Genomic DNA, 19,444 nt, shown 5'->3' on the forward strand with positions numbered 1-19,444 from the left:
CATGGCATTCATAATTTTGCCATAAGTGATTTGCACACATCTATTGTTATTCATTAGGAGATATGTATATTTAGGATGCTCTCCCAAATAAAGGTAAAATCTCCATATAGATCTAACAATAATCAAGTGGTAGACGCATCTACTTATAAACCTCGCAAGATTTATTAATGGTATACAATAACATATAGTACTTTTACTTTCATATGTTAGAATTCACACGTGTGAATTTTCCAATGACTTCTAATGAAGTATGTCGACATGAATGTCGTTAGTGTATTTCATCTCAATACACTCACTACGTTCTTTCATTACTCACTCATAATGTGGTTATACATTTGATGTTTCGTCTTTTACTTTTAGTCAGTGTAACAACTCTCAAGTTGTTTATGTCCAAGTATTTTCATGTACTATCCGTTTAAAACCATATTCTTTTAAGCAATGCATAACCGACGTTATAATTATTTTCTACAAAATAATTTATACGTCACAACCATTAGTGATTTATTTATTTGTAAAAAAAAATTGAATGTGTTATCCGAAGATATTGAACACAAACAATAAAATACATTAGAAACTAAATCATAAGTGCCAGTCACTTTTGAAATTTAAACGGAAGCATAGACAATATGTAGACATCAAATAGCAAAGTGCTTTTATCTTCAACACTTTATAATCTGTCCGAAATCTTCTCAACAATATTGTTCCATGGCATGTCTTGAGGTACTCTCTCAATAAGACTCCATACACTTGTAAGTACAAGTTCCCATTTCATCTTGAAACTTTAAACTTGGACAATTATGCTCAAAACAACACCAAGTTATTACAAATACTACATTTAAGTAGTAAACTTGAACAATTAAATTTGTTCACAACACCAAGTTGTTTTTCACCAAATAACATCCACCAGACTGTTACTTTGTTCACCATATGCTACTTCTAGTAAGAGTAGCGAACCATTTGAATTATTATTGTTATGCAAAACTTTGTTTTAAAAATAATTCAAAACAGTTTCTTAGTTTTGCAATATACAATATTAATAATATCAATTAGGGTTATGAAAACATAGATCAAACCTCAATCTCAAATGGTTTTATATTGTTTAGTCTTCCTACACATGTACTAAACATTTTCTAACACGCATGTTAGAAAAAAAATGTTATAGCAAGCACATTATAGAATCGAACGTTTACATAAAACGTTTTCCAAAGATATAGTTTATAAAATAAACTATTTCTCATCATTTTAATGCACACAGAGGCAATTAAATGTTTACATAAAACATTTCTGTTCATTATGAACAATCTCTAACCTCGTATTCGTGATACACATTTTCTAACGCACGTGCTAGAAAATTTAAGTCATTTTATATATACAAAACATGACCAAATTAAAGCATTAATGTCACCATTAAAACTCATCAATGTCATCAATAAAACTCCACTCAAGAGTTTCACCATATGAAGAGTTAAGAGTCTCAATAATTATAGACTTAAACTCTAATAAAACTCATCAATGTCATCATTAAAACTCTACTCAAGAGTTTCGCCATATGAAGAGTTAAAAGTCTCAGTAATTATAGACTTAAACTCTAATAAAACTCATCAAATGTCATCATTAAAACTCTACTCAAGAGTTTCACCATATGAAGAGTTAAGAGTCTCAATAATTATAGACTTAAACTCTAATAAAACTCATCAATGTCATCATTAAAACTCTACTCAAGAGTTTCACCATATGAAGAGTTAAAAGTCTCAATAATTATAGACTTAAACTCTAATAAAACTCATCAATGTCATCATTAAAACTCTACTCAAGAGTTTCACCATATGAAGAGTTAAAAGTCTCAATAATATTATAGACTTAAACTCTAATGTAGACTACAATACTTTAGCATGTGAACATAAGATGCACCATTCTGATTTTTCACAGCCATAAGGATTTAAATGTTTACATAAAACATTTCAAAGCATTTGTATTTTAACCATTTTTTTAACAATCATGTTAAAATGAAAGAAATTCTAACGCACACGTTAGAAATATTAACATTTTCACAAAATGTTAATTTGACTTGCTAAAAGCACATATATGGTTCAAATAAATAAGTCATTTCTAATACACACGTTAGAAACTAAACAACTAAAATTGCTTCAAAACTAACGCGTTTCATGAACGTTTCTAACACACATGTTAGAAGACAAATGATTACAAAATCATTATAAGACTTATTTGTTCATATCAATCCATGGGTGGATGAAAAGTCTACTTTAAATAGAGACTTAATTAGAGACATAAAACTCTAATCAAGTAACATAAAACTCTTATTTAAAGACATAAAAACTCTACTTAAGAGAATTTAACGTTTACAAAAAAAACGTATGGTTTACACTAATAATTCCGGTCTAACACACATGTTAGAGAATTTAACGTTTACAAAAAACGTATGGTTTACACTAATAAACCCGATCTAACACAAAAGTTAGAAAAATTAACGATTCCCAAAATCGTTTCAAAACCAAACGTTGGAACCAAAACTATTCGTTTTGTACCACGGTATAGGATTTAAGATTGTATCTCAATCTCAAAAAATCCAAACACAACAAGTTGTACTACATACATATTTCCCAAAAAAAAAAATATTTATAAGATCATAATCTTTAAATAAATATATATATATATTTTTTTTTATTATAAATTCTTTTGCGAACCCAAAATTCTTATAAATAAGGTTTTAAGATTGTAGCAACAATCTCACGAAATCTGTTTTAAGTTTGTAGGAATTAGGTTCAACTTTTGTAAAATATAATTATAAAATATATAATAACGAGACTCTCGTTATTCGTAGGAAATATCATAGTACAATACCGGTTGCAATAACTAAATAAAAAGAATATATTTATAATTATATATACCAATCTTGATTCAAGTCACAACTCTGGTGGGTCCTTCACACGCACTTGATAGCATACTAGACTCGAGTATTCATCATCTTGAGTCTTGAAAATACTCCTTGACTGCAACAAAGAGCACACTAAAACGTTCACGATTTTGGTTGAGGCACGTGTTCAACACGCTTCCCTTAAAACAGATTTCGCGCCTCTACTAAAGACAACGCGTTTGTCTCCCAGGGTACAACAGCCGAAGCAGTCTGTACTGCCGGAGATGGCTCACGGGCCCAAGGTTACATCCGGTAATTGTAGTGTTTGAACTCATGTGGTGGAAAACAAGTAGAGAGTACTCATCTCTCTAGTTGGTCTTCAAGTGTTCATCCTCCTTCTAGTATTCTTCATGTATCAAGCAATACTATATTATTGTTGTAACAAAAGAAGCACATAGCCTACTATTTGTACAAGACTTAAGGATTAGTGAAAGGTTTCACTTAATTAGTCATTTAATTAGAGACTTAAAAACTCTAATAAAACTAACTAAATGTCATCAAGAAGCTCTACTCAAGAGTTTCTTTTTTATTTACCACATGAAGATTCTAATTTTGATTCTACATAAACCAAATAAGGATGGAAACCCTAGGCGATTTTGGCGACTCCTCCAGTAACCCTAGTTCTTCATCGTAATCCTTAATTTTGATCGATCTGGGTTAGGTATTGGGGTGTTGTCGATCCTTCTGAGTAAGGTTCTAGACTTCAATCCTGGTTTCTAATCTTTTGAAGTTGGAATTAGGGTTTTTCTTTTTCTTTTCGTTGTGATTAGGGTGTGTCTGCTTTGTCGCTAAGGGTTGTGATTAGGGTTTTTGTTTGTTTTGTCTGGTCGTTTTTTACGTTGCATGTTCTTGCCGTTTGTTTCAACTACTGTGCATGGAAAAGAATTGTGATAGTAGGTTGGAGGATTTAGGGTTTCAATCATTTTCTGAAAGGCTGCATGGTGATGTGTTTATTCGGCAGCCGCCCTCAACTCATTTACCTGAAAATCTAGGGAAGGGTTTGGAGGGGAGGCCGATAAGAATTGATGGTAATCCGGTAATGCCTAGACGAGGGTTATGAATGATCAGAAGACACCGAGACAGATCAATGTAATTGATGAATTGTTGAAAGTTACTACTCCTGTTACCGCCGATGGTATGGCAGGAACGTCTAGTGGACGAGCTGAGCAATCTGTTAACCAAGATGGAGCCTGGCAATCGTATGCAGCTAAGCTGTTATCGACCCAATCTCCGCAGAAGGTAAATTTTCGGTATTTAGAGAACGTTCAGGCAGTTGAAGATGTTGACGTAATGATACCTATTGAATCTGTCCAGCAAGTTCAAAACAGGTTTGCAAATGTTTTGTTCGGATATTTTTTAGGAAAAAGGCTAGCATTCCCTGTGGTGGACTATTTCGTTAGAAACAGATGGGATAAATACGGGATTCAGAAATGCATGATGAACGGGAAAGGTTTTTTCTTCTTTAAGTTTAACTCTAAGGAGGGGATGGATCAAATCCTTCAGGATGGGCCATGGCTCATAAGAAACATGCCGTTATTTTTGAAGTATTGGTCTCCAAACACGGAACTGAAAAAAGAGGAGCTTAAAAAGATCCCGGTTTGGGTTAAAATGCACGATGTTCCGTTAGCTGCGCACACCGAAGACGGGTTGAGTTTAATTGCTTCAAAGATTGGGGTCCTGAAAGTACTTGATAATGAAACATCTAAAATGTGCACCGAGTCATGGGGTAGGAGTGGATTTGCTAGAGCGGTCATAGAGCTTGATGCGGAGAAGGAAACTAAGGAGAACATTATGATTGCTATTCCGAATGTAGAGGATGGGGGGATTTTAAAGAGTAACATAAGGGTTGAATACGAATGGAAGCCACCTAGGTGCAATACTTGCAAGGTTTTTGGTCACATACCTGAGGAATGCCCGAAGGTGAGGGTTGAAAGAGTTGATACGGAAAACAAAGGGAAGAATAAAATAGATGAGCAAGGGTTCAAATATGGTAATAACAGGAAAAAAGTTTCAAAGCAACAGTATCATGTTTAGGAGAAACCAAAAGTGATATACAAACCTAAAAAGATGAATGATAGGCAGGAAGCGAACAAACCCAGTTCCTCTAGAGGTCCGACTATTGAAATCAAAAATTCGTTCAGTGGGCTAAACGGGGCACATGAAGAGGAAGAGTCGGACGTGGAAGAGGTTAGACTTGCTACGGATGAGGGGATGCCGATCCTTATGAACGGAGACTCGGAAAATAAAACAGGTGCAAGCACACCTGCTGAGAAGGTTACTAATGGTTAGCATAGCTTCATGGAATATTAGGGGGTTGAACCGCCCTCTTAAACAAAAGGAGGTTCAAAAGTTTTTAAAAGAAAATGGTGTTCAGGTGTTAGCCATTTTGGAGTCTCATGTAAAGATTGCAAATTTGGACAAGGTGTGTAAGAATGTGTTTAGGAATTGGGAGTGGGCTTCGAATGGAGCGATGTGTTCGAAAGGCACTAGAATTATTCTGGGGTGGCACATGGACAATATAGATGTTATGGTAGTTGATGCTAATAGTCAGGTCATGCATACTCAGATCATGCTAAAAAACGATAAAAAGAAGATGTATGTCTCGTTTGTTTATGCTAGTAATTGTTATAAAGAAAGAAGGCAGCTATGGGAGTCGTTGAAGATGCATAAGGGGCTGGTTAACAATTCTCCTTGGATTATTCTCGGCGATTTTAATGTTGCTCTCAACATTGAAGATAAATACATGGGGAGTTCTACTGTTAATGCTGCAATGACTGATTTTAAGGATTGTGTTGAGGTTATGGAGGTGTTTGATGTTAATGCTAGCGGTATCCATTATACGTGGAACCAGCGATCCAAAATGGGAGTGGGGATTCGGAAAAAGCTGGACAGAGTTATGTCAAATGTTCATTTTACTGATGTGTTTCCTGAAGGCCATGCAGTGTACTTGCCCTATGGTGTTTCGGATCATTGCCCATGTGTTTTGAAGCTGCCTTCTAGTCAAAAAGCAAAACCAAAACCCTTCAAGTTTACGAATATGTTGGTTCATAAGAAGGAATTTGTGGAGATTGTGCAAAGGGGTTGGAACCGTAACGTGGATGGGGTCCCTATGTTTCGGTTAGTGAAAAAATTAAAGGGTTTGAAGCATGCCTTTAGATCTCTGTTACATAAACAAGGAAACATCCACAAAAAGGTTTGTGATATTAAAAAAGAGCTGGATATTCTTCAAAGTAAGCTGGATAAAGATCCGAATGATAATCATATTAGAGAGTCTGAATCGGCCTGTTTGAAAAGGTACCAAGAAGCTGCTCTTGATGAAGAGAGGTTTTTGAAACAAAAAGCTAAACAGAAGTGGTTGGAAGTGGGGGATGCCAACACGGCTTATTTCCATAATGTCGTTAAATGCCGTAACCATGTTAACAAAATCCACACTATCAAAGATATGGAAGGTAATCATTATGACGGTGAGGGGGTGTCGGATGCTTTAGTTGACCATTTTAAAGTATTTCTTGGTAATAAAGGGAATGTGTCTAGGAAGCTGGACCCGAGTATCATCACTACGAAGCTCAGTTCTCAGGTCGCTACTCATATGTGTAGGCAAGTCACTATTGAAGAGGTAAAGGCTGCTCTTTTTTCGATTAATGAGAATAAATCCCCGGGTCCGGATGGTTATACGTCTGAATTTTTTAAAAAATCATGGGAGATCATCGGGTCTGATGTCACTATGGCAGTGCTTGACTTCTTTGAATCAGGCAGACTGCTCCAAGAGATAAACCATACGTTCTTAGCTTTGATTCCAAAGGTTGCCACTCCTAGTATTGTTACGGACTACAGGCCGATTTCGTGTTGTAATGTTATTTACAAAGGTATTAGCAAGATCATCACTAACAGGATTCTTGAGGGCCTTAATGAGATAATAAGTGATAACCAATCGGCGTTTGTGCCGGGGAGAAGAATATCCGATAACATTCTTCTAACTCAAGAGCTCATGCATAATTATCACCGGCAAGTCGGCCCTCCGAGGTGTGCTTTCAAGGTGGACATTCAGAAGGCCTATGACACGGTGGATTGGGATTTTCTTCGAGATATCCTACATGGGTTTGGCTTCAACCAAAGGTTCATCGGATGGATTATGGAATGTGTTACATCCACGTCTTTTTCTCTAAGCATCAATGGAAACATACATGGATATTTCCGGGGTGAGAGGGGTTTACGTCAAGGAGACCCTATGTCTCCTTATTTATTCACCATGGTTATGGAAGTGTTAACTCTGCTTCTTCGAAAAGCAGCTGATTCGGAACCGTCCTTTAGATTCCATAACAAGTGTGAAAAACAGATGATTATTAATGTTTGCTTTGCAGATGATCTCCTTATCTTTGCTAGGGGTGATACTCAATCGGCGAGGGTTATCATGGACTCTTTGATAAATTTTAAGGATGTTTCGGGCCTGGCTCCAAGTAATTCTAAAAGTTCTGCGTTTTTTTGCAACGTTTCTAGTAGCATTAAATCCAGAATCATGGAGTTTGTTCCTTTCGAGGAGGGTAAGTTGCCGATTAAGTATCTTGGGGTTCCTCTTTTGGCGTCTCGGCTTCTTGTTAAAGATTGTAAAGTTCTTGTGGAAAGAATGGATAAAAGGATCATGGATTGGAAAAATAAATTCCTTTCATTTGCGGGTAGGCTTCAGCTGGTTATCTCGATCCTGTCTTCTATTCATGCGTATTGGGCTTCGGTTTTCTTGTTACCTTCGAGTATTATTAAGGAGCTGGAGAATAAGATGAGGTGGTTCTTATGGGGTTATGGTACAGCCGCTAGAGGTAGAGCAAAAGTTGCCTGGAAAGAGGTATGTCTTCCTAAGTCTGAAGGGGGACTAGGAATTAGACGTATTCTTGATGTTAATCGATCTCTTATGACGTACCACATTTATAGTATTCTTTCGGAAAGGAAATCCCTTTGGACTAAGTGGGTCTTGATTCATAGGTTAAAAAATCGTAGCATATGGGACATTCCTATCCATAGTAACTCGCCATGGAGTTGGAGGAAATTACTGAAGTTTAGACATATCGTTAGGCCTTTTTTCTGGTCCAAAATCAGTAATGGCGAATCTATATCCTTATGGTTTGATAAGTGGTGTAGTCATGGTCCGCTGAGTGATTTTGTTACTCATAGACGTATGGCTCAACATGGTTTTAGTTTGTTCTCTAAGCTTGCGGATGCTATAGATGGTGGTAACTGGGCTTGGCCTGAAGCTTGGAGAAATTTATTCCCGGTCCTTTTTCAGCTCCAACCAGTTCTGTTAGCGACTGGCGTTCAAGATAGAATCATGTGGATGAATTCGGAAGGCAACTTGGTCTCGTTTGAGTCTAAGGAGGTGTGGGCGGCTATTCGTTCTCGGGGTCAAGCAGTTGAATGGTCGAATGTTGTTTGGTCTCGGTTTAATATTCCTAGGCATGCTTTCATTAGTTGGCTGATTCTTAAAAAGAAGTTGTGGACTCAAGATAGGATTCTTCACTGGAATCATACCGTAACCGGTTCTATGAATCAGATGTGTTGTCTTCTCTGTTATACAGGTATTGAAACAAGGGACCATTTGTTTTTTGAGTGCAGCTACTCAAAAAAGGTGTGGCATGAAGTTCGAGAGAAAGGAGATATGTCTCGGGTCAATGGAAAATGGGACGTCATTATGCAATGGTTGGTGCCTAAAGCTACGCATCGTTCTGTTAAGGAGGTCACGAGTAGACTTATAGTGGAAGCTTCGGCGTATTATATTTGGAGTGAAAGGAATGCTAGATTTTTCAACAACCAACTTAGACCGCCGGAACAAATTGTGGAACTTATTTTGCATACGGTCCGATCAAAATTGCTCTCTTTCAAGTTCAAAGCCAGTGCCAATGTCAACAAGTTCTTGGAGAAGTGGAACGTGCATGGGGTAGAGACCTTTGACGACCATTGTTAGTAGATATGTAATAGTTGTCTTTTTACGGTTGTTTTGTATTTGGTTGTGGTCTTGTTTCCTCTTTGGTGGCATGTCACCAAGAGAACTAGGGGGTATTTCAGCCTTCCTACTTGTTTTTATTGATATGATATAAAATCACCGGGGTAACCCTTTACCCAAAAAAAAAAAAAATGAAGATTCTAATTAATATTTATAATTTTATTAAATTGTAAATATATTAAATATCCATTCACCAAATTTCCAACAATTATTTGATCACATGATTTCAAAACAGAAACGATTATATTCTGTGATTGTAACATTCTGGTATTATCTTAAAGACTCTTGAAAAAAAAAATTAAGAAAAACACAGAAGCAAACTACCAGATTATCATTAAATTATTTTGATGGGATGAAGTAACCTTATGGTGATCGAAATTGATGAACACTCGAAATCGAATAAAGAAGCTAGCCATGTAAGTTATCTGAATGACTCTGTTGGTCAAGGTCTAACACATGGAGATTAAAACCGTGATTGGTTGGAGTAGTCCTTTCATAAAAAAAAAAAAAAAAAAAAAAAAAAAAAGCTCTGCAACGAATATTACTTCCGGTGGGGCAATAACCTTACTTTGTTTTATTCGATAAGCAAACCGATGGATTGGCCGGTTAAAAATATTATTATTTTATATAAAAATGTAGCTCAATTACCACGTGCGCCTAAGATAAAAAAACGTGTAGCAACAGCGTGTATCTGAGTGCGACGTCGACACCCATTTGGTATAAATACTTTGACTTTGCTACTTGACAACTCAAAATCTAAAAATAATAGAGGATGACAAACGAAGATGTCACAGCCACTGGCGGCCAGCAGCAACTGCAGCTGACACCAAAGCAACCGCCGTGGCGACTGACCAACGATGAAGAGTTTTCAGCAATGGTTAATGCTTTGAAGAATGTCATTATGGGTGTTTCCAGTCACCAAAACGGATATGGTTTTAGAATATTATCTCCGGCAACCAAGGGGTGCTCTGTTCTGCTCTCTGTACCTGAAACTTGTACGGTTTGTAAAGTTAATGGGTGTCTTGGGTGTAATTATTTTCATGGTCCGATTAAGAAAAAGAGGAAAAACTACAGAGGAGTGAGGCAGCGGCCGTGGGGGAAATGGGCAGCGGAGATACGGGACCCGCGTAAAGCCGCCCGGGTGTGGTTGGGGACATTTGAGACTGCAGAGGCAGCGGCTCGGGCTTATGACCGAGCCGCCATTGAATTCCGTGGTCCCAGGGCGAAGCTCAATTTTTCATTTACGGATTACACGGACTCGGAAAATGTGTCACCCCCTACTAGCAAGCCGGAAAGTAGCAATCGATGGAAATCGGAGTTGGGCGAAGAAGCGGGGAAGAAACCGGTTATGGAAAACGATTTCTTGGAGGGAATTGGGGAAGTTGATGTTCAAGAATGGATGATGATGGATTTTAATGGGGAGTCTTCTGATTCAACTCTTGGTGGAAGTGTTTGATCCATAATTCTAAAATATGTAATCAGTTAATAACGGTTGAGAATCGTTTTTTGTTGATTGTTATAGGCAATCACTGTTTTGTTTGTAAAAGAACATGAATATAATTTTTATCCGGTTTCAGTTTCGGTTTCCGATCGATCTGTCTGGGCCGGTTTACTATGATTATTAAATGAAATACATTGCTTATTGGCTTCTAGGTTTTGTGTTTTGTTTTCTTCGGGCCCGTCCATTTTCCGGTTAGTTATCTGTTATAGATATTGGTTGTTCTAAAAACGATATGCCAGCGGTGGCAATTCTTGATACAATCCGTTAACCCGACCCGAACCCGACAAAAAAAAAAAAAAAAAAAAAAAAAAAAAACAGGTTTGGGTCGACTAACCCGAATTAATATGGGTCGGGTTAGGGTTGAAATCTTTAACCCGAATAATAGTATGGGTCGAGTTCGGGTTGAACATTTCAACCCACGAACCCGTAACCCGTCAACCCATCAACCCGACATGATTGTCACCCCTAGTTTTCTGTATACATTGAACAACTAATAGCATTCGCGCTCATTCCTCTATAATTATACTAAAATTCACTATATTTACACTAAAATTCGCTACATTTCTCTTTTCTTTCAGTTAAATAATATTTTTCTATATTTATCATTAACTTTTCTTTCTCCATCACTCAAAACCACTTTCAAAAAATATTAAAAATTTAATAAGGGTAAACAATGTTTCCCTAAAATTCATAGATAAATAGTAACATTTTCTCTACTTCACTCATAACGACTTTTCATAATATACAAAACTCTCTCACATAAAAATAGAGGAATGATGCGAATGCTTAAATACCATAAAAGTGAAGAAAATAATAACAATTTATTAAAATTAATAACCTTAAAAATTATCAAAGAAAAATACGTTTCAAAAAATGTAAAGCCATATTTTAAAAGGTTATATAATATTATTATGACCAATTTAAGGACTAACGAGTCAATATTTAAAAAAAAAATTAATAATTATATATATTTTAAGAAAGTGTAGAGACTTTATTATAACAAATGTTAGAAAAACTTTATCATGTTTGCGGAGGTTGAAATATTTTTATTTAAATGTACAAAAGTATATTGATTATTTATAACAGAGTAAACTGCCATTTTGGTCCCTGAGGTTTGGTTACTTTTGTCACTTTAGTCCAAAACTTAAACCTTTTACATCTGGGTCCCAGTGGTTTCAGTTTTATTGCCATTTTGGTCTAAAAATGAAACCGGGTCATACTTGTCTTATAAAATCCTACAATTTTGTCATTTTCCTCAGGGACAAATCAGGTCATATTTGTCTTATAAAAGATGGTATTTATTTATAAAAAAGAAATGATCATTTTGCCCCTGCGGAAAATGATAAAATAACATGATTTTATAAGACAAATATGACCCGATTTCATTTTTGGACCAAAATGGCAATAAAATTGAAACCACAGGGACCCAGATGCAAAAATTTGAGTTTTGGACTAAAGTGAGAAAATTAACCAAACCACAGAGACCAAAATGACAGTTTACTCTTTATAACATCCAAAAGCTGTTTTGTATTAAAAAACTGTTTATGTGACGATTACATTAAATTCAGATTTATAAAATTTTAATAGAAGGCTGTGTTAAATTAAACATCGAGTGAAATTTGTGGTTGGGTGTGTATGTTTGGTCCCAAATAGTACTTTAATTTAGGGAAAATAGAAAGATTAACATGCCATTTTGGTCCCTGTGGTTTGGGCACTTTTGTCATTTTAGTCAAAATCTCAAACTTTTTAAACCTGGGTCCCTGTGATTTCACTTTTGTTGCCATTTTAGTCCAAAATTCAAATTATCTCCTATTTGACTATTAAAAACTGGTTATTTTGTCTTTATCCTTAGGGGTAAAATGGTCATTTACATTTTATAAATAAATACAGACCTACCAGTCAACCATCCCCATCTCTCTCTCTCCCAGATATGCACCATCTCAGCTCTCTCTCATATCTCTAAACCTAAGTCTTTACATCCACAAACCACCATCAATCTCCTCTATAATCACCGCAACATCATCAACAACCACCATCATCACCCCCGTCAGTCACACCCACCACCGTCAACAACCACAACCGGCACTGTAGCCATTAAATGCCACCACCGTCGCCACTTGAAAACCCTAAACCTACCACTACCGATCTGAAAGAAAGGTAGAGACAGATGGTGCATATCTAAGATTATGGCAGGGGTTGTTGGTTTGTTGGATTTTTTAATAGTCGTCGCTGCTACTTCTGTTCCGATGAGCCACTGCAGTTCCGGCGAGAGCTATTCCGATCTGAATTGGTTCCGGCGCAAACTTCTGTTCTAATCTCATCCCTTTATACGCAGGTTCGATCTTTCACCAGGTAACAATCGACCACCCATTTGAACGCATGTATGGTTGATATCCACAGGTCCCCTCAATCAAGAGAGAGAGAGAGAGTGATGGAGACGGTGACGGTGACGTTGTGGTTCTGTGGCGGTTCTGGTTGGAGGCGGTAGTGGTTGCAGTTGTTAGAAGGTTGAATTTAGGGTTTTGATTTTGGGTAGATTTGGTTGATAGAGGGTTGAATTTAGGATTTTGATTTTGGAGAAAAAAAAGGGATGATGATGGTGATTAGGTATCTGTGTGTGTTTATAGAGAGAGAGAGAGAGAGAGAGAGAGAGAGAGAGAGAGAGAGAGAGAGAGAGAGAGAGAGAGAGAGAGAGAGAGAGAGAGAGAGAGAGAGAGAGAGAGATCACCGGGCAGAAGAGGGAAAGAAGAAAAGGAGAGGGGATGGGAGTGGGGTGGGTAGTTGAGCAAGTGGGCAAAATGACCAAAATGCCATTCAGAAATGGACAAAAAACCATTTTTTTTTAGAAATCTGAGTTGACTTTGCTTTTGGATTAAAATGGCAACAAAAATGAAATCACAAGGACCCAGATTTAAAAAGTTTGAAATTTGAACTAAAATGACAAAAGTGCCCAAACCACAGGAACCAAAATAACAGTTACTCAAACAGAAAATAAAAACATGTGTTTAGTCTAATAGAATGTGTTTAGTTGTGCATTGCCATCTACTTTATGGGTAAGATGTCACATAATATGAATGTAATTTGTCATAAATTTAATTTGTTGTAGTAGTTAAAAACATAAGATTATATAAAAGTTAGAATGGTAAGAATAAATATATTTAAAAATCGCAGCAAACATTTATAACATATACACCATGTTGAGAAGTAATAATATACCAATACATTATCATCCAATTTTTAATATTTTGAAACATGTGTTTTTCAAAGTAAATATGGCACAATATTAGTTAATTCCGTGGGGTATGGGGCGGGACTTTTGGCGTGGGTTGGGGTAAAACGCCCAAGTCACCACTTCGAGTGGGCTTGGGTTTGGGGCGTGGCCCTTGGGGCTTGGGTTTCAAGCCGGGCGTGGGGCGGGGGACCAAGGTGACATGGCGGTTGCTGAGTGGCCCATTCAAAGTAGCCGTTGGCTAGCCGTTGGGGGCTAGGTTTTTTTTTTAAAAAAAAAAAATCTTTTTTCTTTTATATATACTTACCACATTTAACATTTTTCTCACACAATATCAAACACATAAAACACAATATTACCATGAGTTCTTCAAGTTATAGTGAATCGTCATTATCATCTGACGATGGTGCGGAAATATTTCTACAAACGATCGCGGCTGTGGTGAAAGCTATCGTGGAAGACGAAGACGATGAGGAAGAGACTCAACAACCTAAACGGAGGAGGAGGTACATCGCTCGTGAATGGCACACCGCTAACGATTTGTTGGTAAGCGATTACTTCTCAGCGGAACCTAAGTATGATAAAAAATGTTTAGTCGTCGTTTTCGTATAAGTAAAAACTTATTTTTAAGAATATCTAGAGATTTTGAGGAGAAATATGATTATTTCAAACAAAAACCCGATGTAACCGGGCAATTAGGATTTAGTACGTGGCAAAAGGTCACGGCCGCACTTAGGCAGTTAGCGTACGGCAATAGTTCGGACATTATGGATGACTATTTAAAAATGTCTGCACGTGTAGCTAGAGAAACTCTTCACAACTTTTGTTCGTGTATTCTAGAACTTTATAAGAAAAGATATTTGAGAAAGCCCTCCTTCAGTGACATGCAACAAATATTGGAACATCACGCTGATTATCATGGGCTACCCGGGATGATAGGTAGTTTAGATTGTATGAAATGGCCCTGGGAACTTTGTCCTACCCAATGGCAAGGTGCTCACACTAGTGGATTTCACGGGGTGCCAGCCATCATGCTTGAAGCGGTTGTGTCCCAAGATCTTTGGATATGGCATGCGTTCTTCGGTATGCCAGGTTCACATAATGATATTACCATCATACACCACTCGCCTCTTTTCAGTGATCGGGTAAATGGTATAGGACCCAAAGGAAGTTTCTTTGTAAACGGGGTTGAGTACGCGTACGGGTACTACCTAGTTGATGGGATTTACCCAGAGTAGGGGGTTTTTGTAAAATCGTTCACAAAACACGGTGCCACAGATCCAAAGAGATTAAAGTTTAACAGGGTCCAGATGGCTGCACGTAAAGACGTCGAGCGAGCATTCGGTGTTTTGAAGAAAATGTGGCGAATATTGGGAATTCCTTGTCGACTATGGGACAAGGATCAGATTGGAAACGTGATGTACACATGTATCATTCTTCACAACATGATTTGGAGGATGAAGGTAGAGCGCTCGTTACCTACTATGATGACGATGACCCCCAACCAGGTAACGTAACAGACGAAGATAAAGCGGCAAATGAATATTTAATAAAGTCAAGGGATATACATCAGAACCTTCGAGCTGATTTGGTGGAACACGTTTCAACGATTCCTGGGTTCGAAACCGACGAAGACGACGAAGAATGACTGTCTTTTATTTTGATAATTACTATGTATGTTTATGTATTTTTTAAAAAAAAATATGTATGTTATATGTATGTTTATTTTTTGTATAATTATAAATATAAATATATATTAAAATTAATTGTTGAGATGGCATAGCCACCCGCCCAACCCAAGCCCAACCCACGCCCCGCCATACCCAGCGGACACGTAACCAACCCGTGGGCTGGCTCCCTTTGCACGTGTCACCTTTTGCCCAACCCAAACCCCAACCCAAGCCCCACCATATCCCACGGCCTAATGTTACGAGGAATCCGCTCAAACTCCAATGCCCGTAACCCATTTGAAAATTTCTTTATAACTTTTTATTTAAGTTTATCATATTAAACTAGGTTATCACCCGGGTGGCAACCCGGGTTGAAGAAAACTATTAAGATAAATATCAAGTATATAAATAAAATAAAGTACAAAGTCTCATGTTACATAAATTAGTGATACAGTGGATATACAATTTAAAGATAGTCGAGTCCCTTTAAAGATGCATATCCTTCGAGTTACCAAAACCTTTCCCTTAGTAAATTGAGTTCCCTCTACAAAAAAAAAAAAAAATTATAAGTGTTTAAATATATAATATAAACTTTAGTGTCGATACTATATAATATAAACTTTGGTGTCGATACTAAGCTTGCTGAGATATTTGTTAATTTATATATATTACGAGTTGACGTTATGTGTGCATCCATCATCACCACAATAAAGACAAAACTTACCATATTTTAGTTGCTTTTTTCCATTTTATCACATATTTTTTTTTTTTTTTTTTTTTTTTTTTTTTGAACGGCAAATTTGGATCACTGACGGACCACTGGAGTATCATCGTGCCACCAGCAGAACCACCCGATCATATCCATCTCCACTAGGCAATCATGCCTATACACCAATTCAGGAGGAAACCCAATAAATCTAGGAAAACCCCCTTTGTGAGAATCGAACCCATGACCTAATGGTCATAAGCCTTATCCCACCTCCAAATACGTGGGATAAGGCTTATGACCTAATGGTCATAAGCCTTATCCCACCTCCAAATACCACATATGAGAACCCAAATCTTGATTCTTGTAAATTATGAGCAACTTTGTCAATGCATTTAGATACCTGATAAAAAATTAAAAAAAGTAATACAAATGTGTTAAAAGGATGGTATATAGATCAAACCCCACCAAACTTCATGTTCCAACCGAAAATTTCATAGTCCCATCAAACTTTTGTTTTTCAAAAAATAATAAAAAATAATCAAGAATATAGAAATCTGGTGGCATTAAATATTGGTTCAAATATGCACAATAGTAAGGTTAGCTAATTAATTTAAAACAAATTAAGTTATGTCATACATTAATTTGAGTGTGTATTTTAATCTATACTCAGTCATAATTCATTATTGTTTTCTAACTTAAATGGGTTGACCCGTTTAACTCATATATTAAATATATGAGTAACCTTTAGATTAAAATCAAATTATTTTCACTACAATTTTTATACAAAATATATAAAAATCACACCCAAAAAGCTTTTCCTGCCAGCATTTTTGCATTTTTGGAGATGAATAAAGTGCTATTTGTTTAAACTGTAGTCTGCAAACCGACCAAAATTCAAAAGCATGTTTACCTTAATAATGTCAATTTGGCTTTGCATAGATTCTTGGTACTCAGTTTCTCCATATTTGTCGGACATTAGAGCCCGGAACTCCTCTTCCAGTGCCTCGTTAGGCATGTCCCTTAGTTTCGGCTGCAACAACCAAATCATGTTATTTCAATAATATTTTATTTTCAATAAAATGATTTAAAAGGGTTTGTCAATCAAAAATACATTTTTAACCCATTTGATCAAAGTTATCCTGAATCAACCCATCCTATTTATAAGTAAATGGGTCGAAGCTGCTACACAAAGGTAAAACTATTGCGGTGTTTTCATCATTAGCAGGGTAAAAACAGTTTGGAGTTATATTAGATGTCAGGTCAGCGAGTAAGTAAATGCAAAAGAACGCGATATGAGAGAACTAAACAGCTAACTTCATAACTGTCCATTTTACACTTGAGTTCCTCCAATGATTGTTTGACCTGTACATAAAAGATTTATAAGCAAATTTCAGCATATGAACATGATGCACATTGCTGCATATCTCTGTGACACCCCTAATAATTCAATCATTTCTATAGCTCTAGATTTTCTGTAAAGTTGCTATAACAAACCTTATGGCCTTCTTTCTCTTCTTAAGGTCTTGCAGTTCTAGTTTCAACATCAGATCTTTTACCGAATGGCATAGATCTTTTACCGAATGGCATGAGGCAACACCGGGTACGTTCAGCCATGTGCATAGTTTCCACCAGATTGCTTTAGCGTTCATGAAATAACTAAAACATGATCGACGGTCTCCTGCATAAAATCACAACACGGAAAATTTAAATTATTGACCATAATACCCCTCCTTGCTAACTCTTTCGATGAACAACCGGTTATGAAATAGAGCAGCTAGGTAATACCTAAAGTAAATACATTTGTCTAAAGGGCTGTGGTTGGAATTGAGTTGCATTACTGATCTGCAAGTGGATCTATTGCTTTATTGATCTGTAAGTGGCTGGGAAAAAAGAAAAATAATAATCAAGAAAGCTGGTAGGCAGTCTCATTGTGGTAAAATTGGGTCTCCTAATCAATTGGAATGTATGATAAAAGGTGCTTATGAGCGAATGGATGTGGTTTCTAATCGACATCAGTTGGGCCATGCAACGGGTCTTAGTATCTTTGTGATCAGAAAGAGTTTGAAAAGAAGGTATGTATACCAATAAGGGTAGCTCCGACTATAACCTCAGTACACATACGTGTAACCATGACTTCAACACGAGAGTACATGTCCTCTGCAAGTGGTGCGACTGAAATAAAGTTGAAGAGAGACTGTCTCACAAATAGAAATAAGCTAACAAAATGGGTTTTATTAAAAAAAAAAAGAAAAACCTTATGTATATCCTCATTAATTGTTAACAACCGACATGTAAACCGAGTGAAGCATCCAACACCTGCCAAAAAACAACCCATTCATAATCTGAATAAAAAAAAGCCGTAAGTGAAACTAATTCGTAAAAAACGAAATCTGAATAAAAATTAATCCTAATCAAACCTGATTTAACATCCATCGGCATATCAATCGCGATCACAGATCCTTACTTCCAATTTACACTCCCCTTTTACTATAATCTATATTATATTATATTTATGTTCAAATGAATAACAAATTTTCTAATTTTGATTCAGAAAACCAACAGTAATACCAATAATGAGTACATGAATTAACAGCCACAATGGTCAAGGAGTCGAAATCATCTGAGTCAACATATCTTATTCAAATTCTTTCTCCAAAATAACCTATGTCTAAGATGCAAACTATACTCATTCTCAACCTACCAATCAATATAATTATACTAACAACAATCAAATTACAGCCCACAAACCAGTACTAAGTACATATTTGATCAAATCAATCGTAATAAAGTTCCAAAATAACAACAGGGAGATAATAAATCAAAATCAATTTGTTGAGATAATAAAGACAAAGCCAGGGATTGTGTAACCTGTGTACACCGTCTAAAGATTCATAGCAACGTTGAGGATGGTGTCATCGTGTCGACTGTATTGATTAACGAACCCTAACCTGTGATTTGATTATCTTCAATCTTTATCTTTGATAAAGAAAAAAAGAAATAGAGACCACGAGGATGACGAACCAGAAGGTTTGCAATGAAGGGGTGGGAGGCTAGGGTTTAGAATTGTATCCAGGATTATCGAATGAGGAACCAGAAGGTTTGCAATGAAGGGGTGGGAGGCTAGGGTTTAGAATTGTATCCAGGATTATCGAATGAGGGATTTAGGTTTTAGAAGGTTTATATTGGCAGGTAAAAAAAAGGGGTATGGATCAACACGCGGTATCCATATATAAATAACATTACCCATTTGTTTTCCCGCCCAAAAAGTTGTGAGATTGCACCACAAGCTGACACATCAGCCCATATTATTCTTGTTTATTATATATAACTAGGTTATAACCCTGTGTATTACACGGGTTAAGTAAATAAAAAATCAAATAGTTAATAACGAAGGTTTAACAATTATAA

General features: G+C 36.5%; 3 protein-coding genes across 14 annotated transcripts; 2 read left to right on the forward strand and 1 right to left on the reverse strand.

The window, feature by feature from the left end:
- The first annotated feature begins 3,991 nt into the window (after nucleotides 1–3,991).
- Nucleotides 3,992–4,969, forward strand: LOC110875914. Its single transcript, XM_022124106.1, has one exon. It carries the CDS (start codon nucleotides 3,992–3,994, stop codon nucleotides 4,967–4,969), a length of 978 nt encoding a protein of 325 aa, XP_021979798.1.
- A 4,724-nt stretch (nucleotides 4,970–9,693) lies between these two features.
- Nucleotides 9,694–10,582, forward strand: LOC110874434 (ethylene-responsive transcription factor ERF109). Its single transcript, XM_022123097.2, has one exon. The coding sequence runs from the start codon at nucleotides 9,700–9,702 to the stop codon at nucleotides 10,381–10,383; it is 684 nt and encodes a 227-aa protein (XP_021978789.1). The 5' UTR covers nucleotides 9,694–9,699; the 3' UTR covers nucleotides 10,384–10,582.
- Nucleotides 10,583–15,711: 5,129 nt separating this feature from the next.
- Nucleotides 15,712–19,231, reverse strand: LOC110877971. 12 transcript variants are annotated; one of them, XM_035977366.1, is made up of 10 exons: nucleotides 18,905–19,230; nucleotides 18,454–18,530; nucleotides 18,291–18,352; nucleotides 18,119–18,208; nucleotides 17,531–17,714; nucleotides 17,359–17,398; nucleotides 16,947–17,066; nucleotides 16,371–16,436; nucleotides 16,052–16,080; nucleotides 15,712–15,871 (listed from the first exon to the last, which is right to left on the reverse strand). In XM_035977366.1, coding segments are annotated over exons 4-10 (510 nt in total). In that variant the 5' UTR covers nucleotides 18,189–18,208; nucleotides 18,291–18,352; nucleotides 18,454–18,530; nucleotides 18,905–19,230; the 3' UTR covers nucleotides 15,712–15,870. The 12 variants fall into 12 exon arrangements, 5 of the variants coding, with proteins under 5 accessions (XP_035833259.1, XP_035833258.1, XP_035833257.1 ...); XM_035977365.1 differs by having other exon boundaries at nucleotides 18,427–18,530; XM_035977364.1 differs by lacking the exon at nucleotides 18,454–18,530 and having other exon boundaries at nucleotides 18,905–18,984; nucleotides 19,058–19,229.
- Between the last annotated feature and the right edge of the window lie 213 nt (nucleotides 19,232–19,444).

Source organism: Helianthus annuus, chromosome 9, assembly GCF_002127325.2.
Source record: "Helianthus annuus cultivar XRQ/B chromosome 9, HanXRQr2.0-SUNRISE, whole genome shotgun sequence".
NCBI lineage: Eukaryota > Viridiplantae > Streptophyta > Magnoliopsida > Asterales > Asteraceae > Helianthus > Helianthus annuus.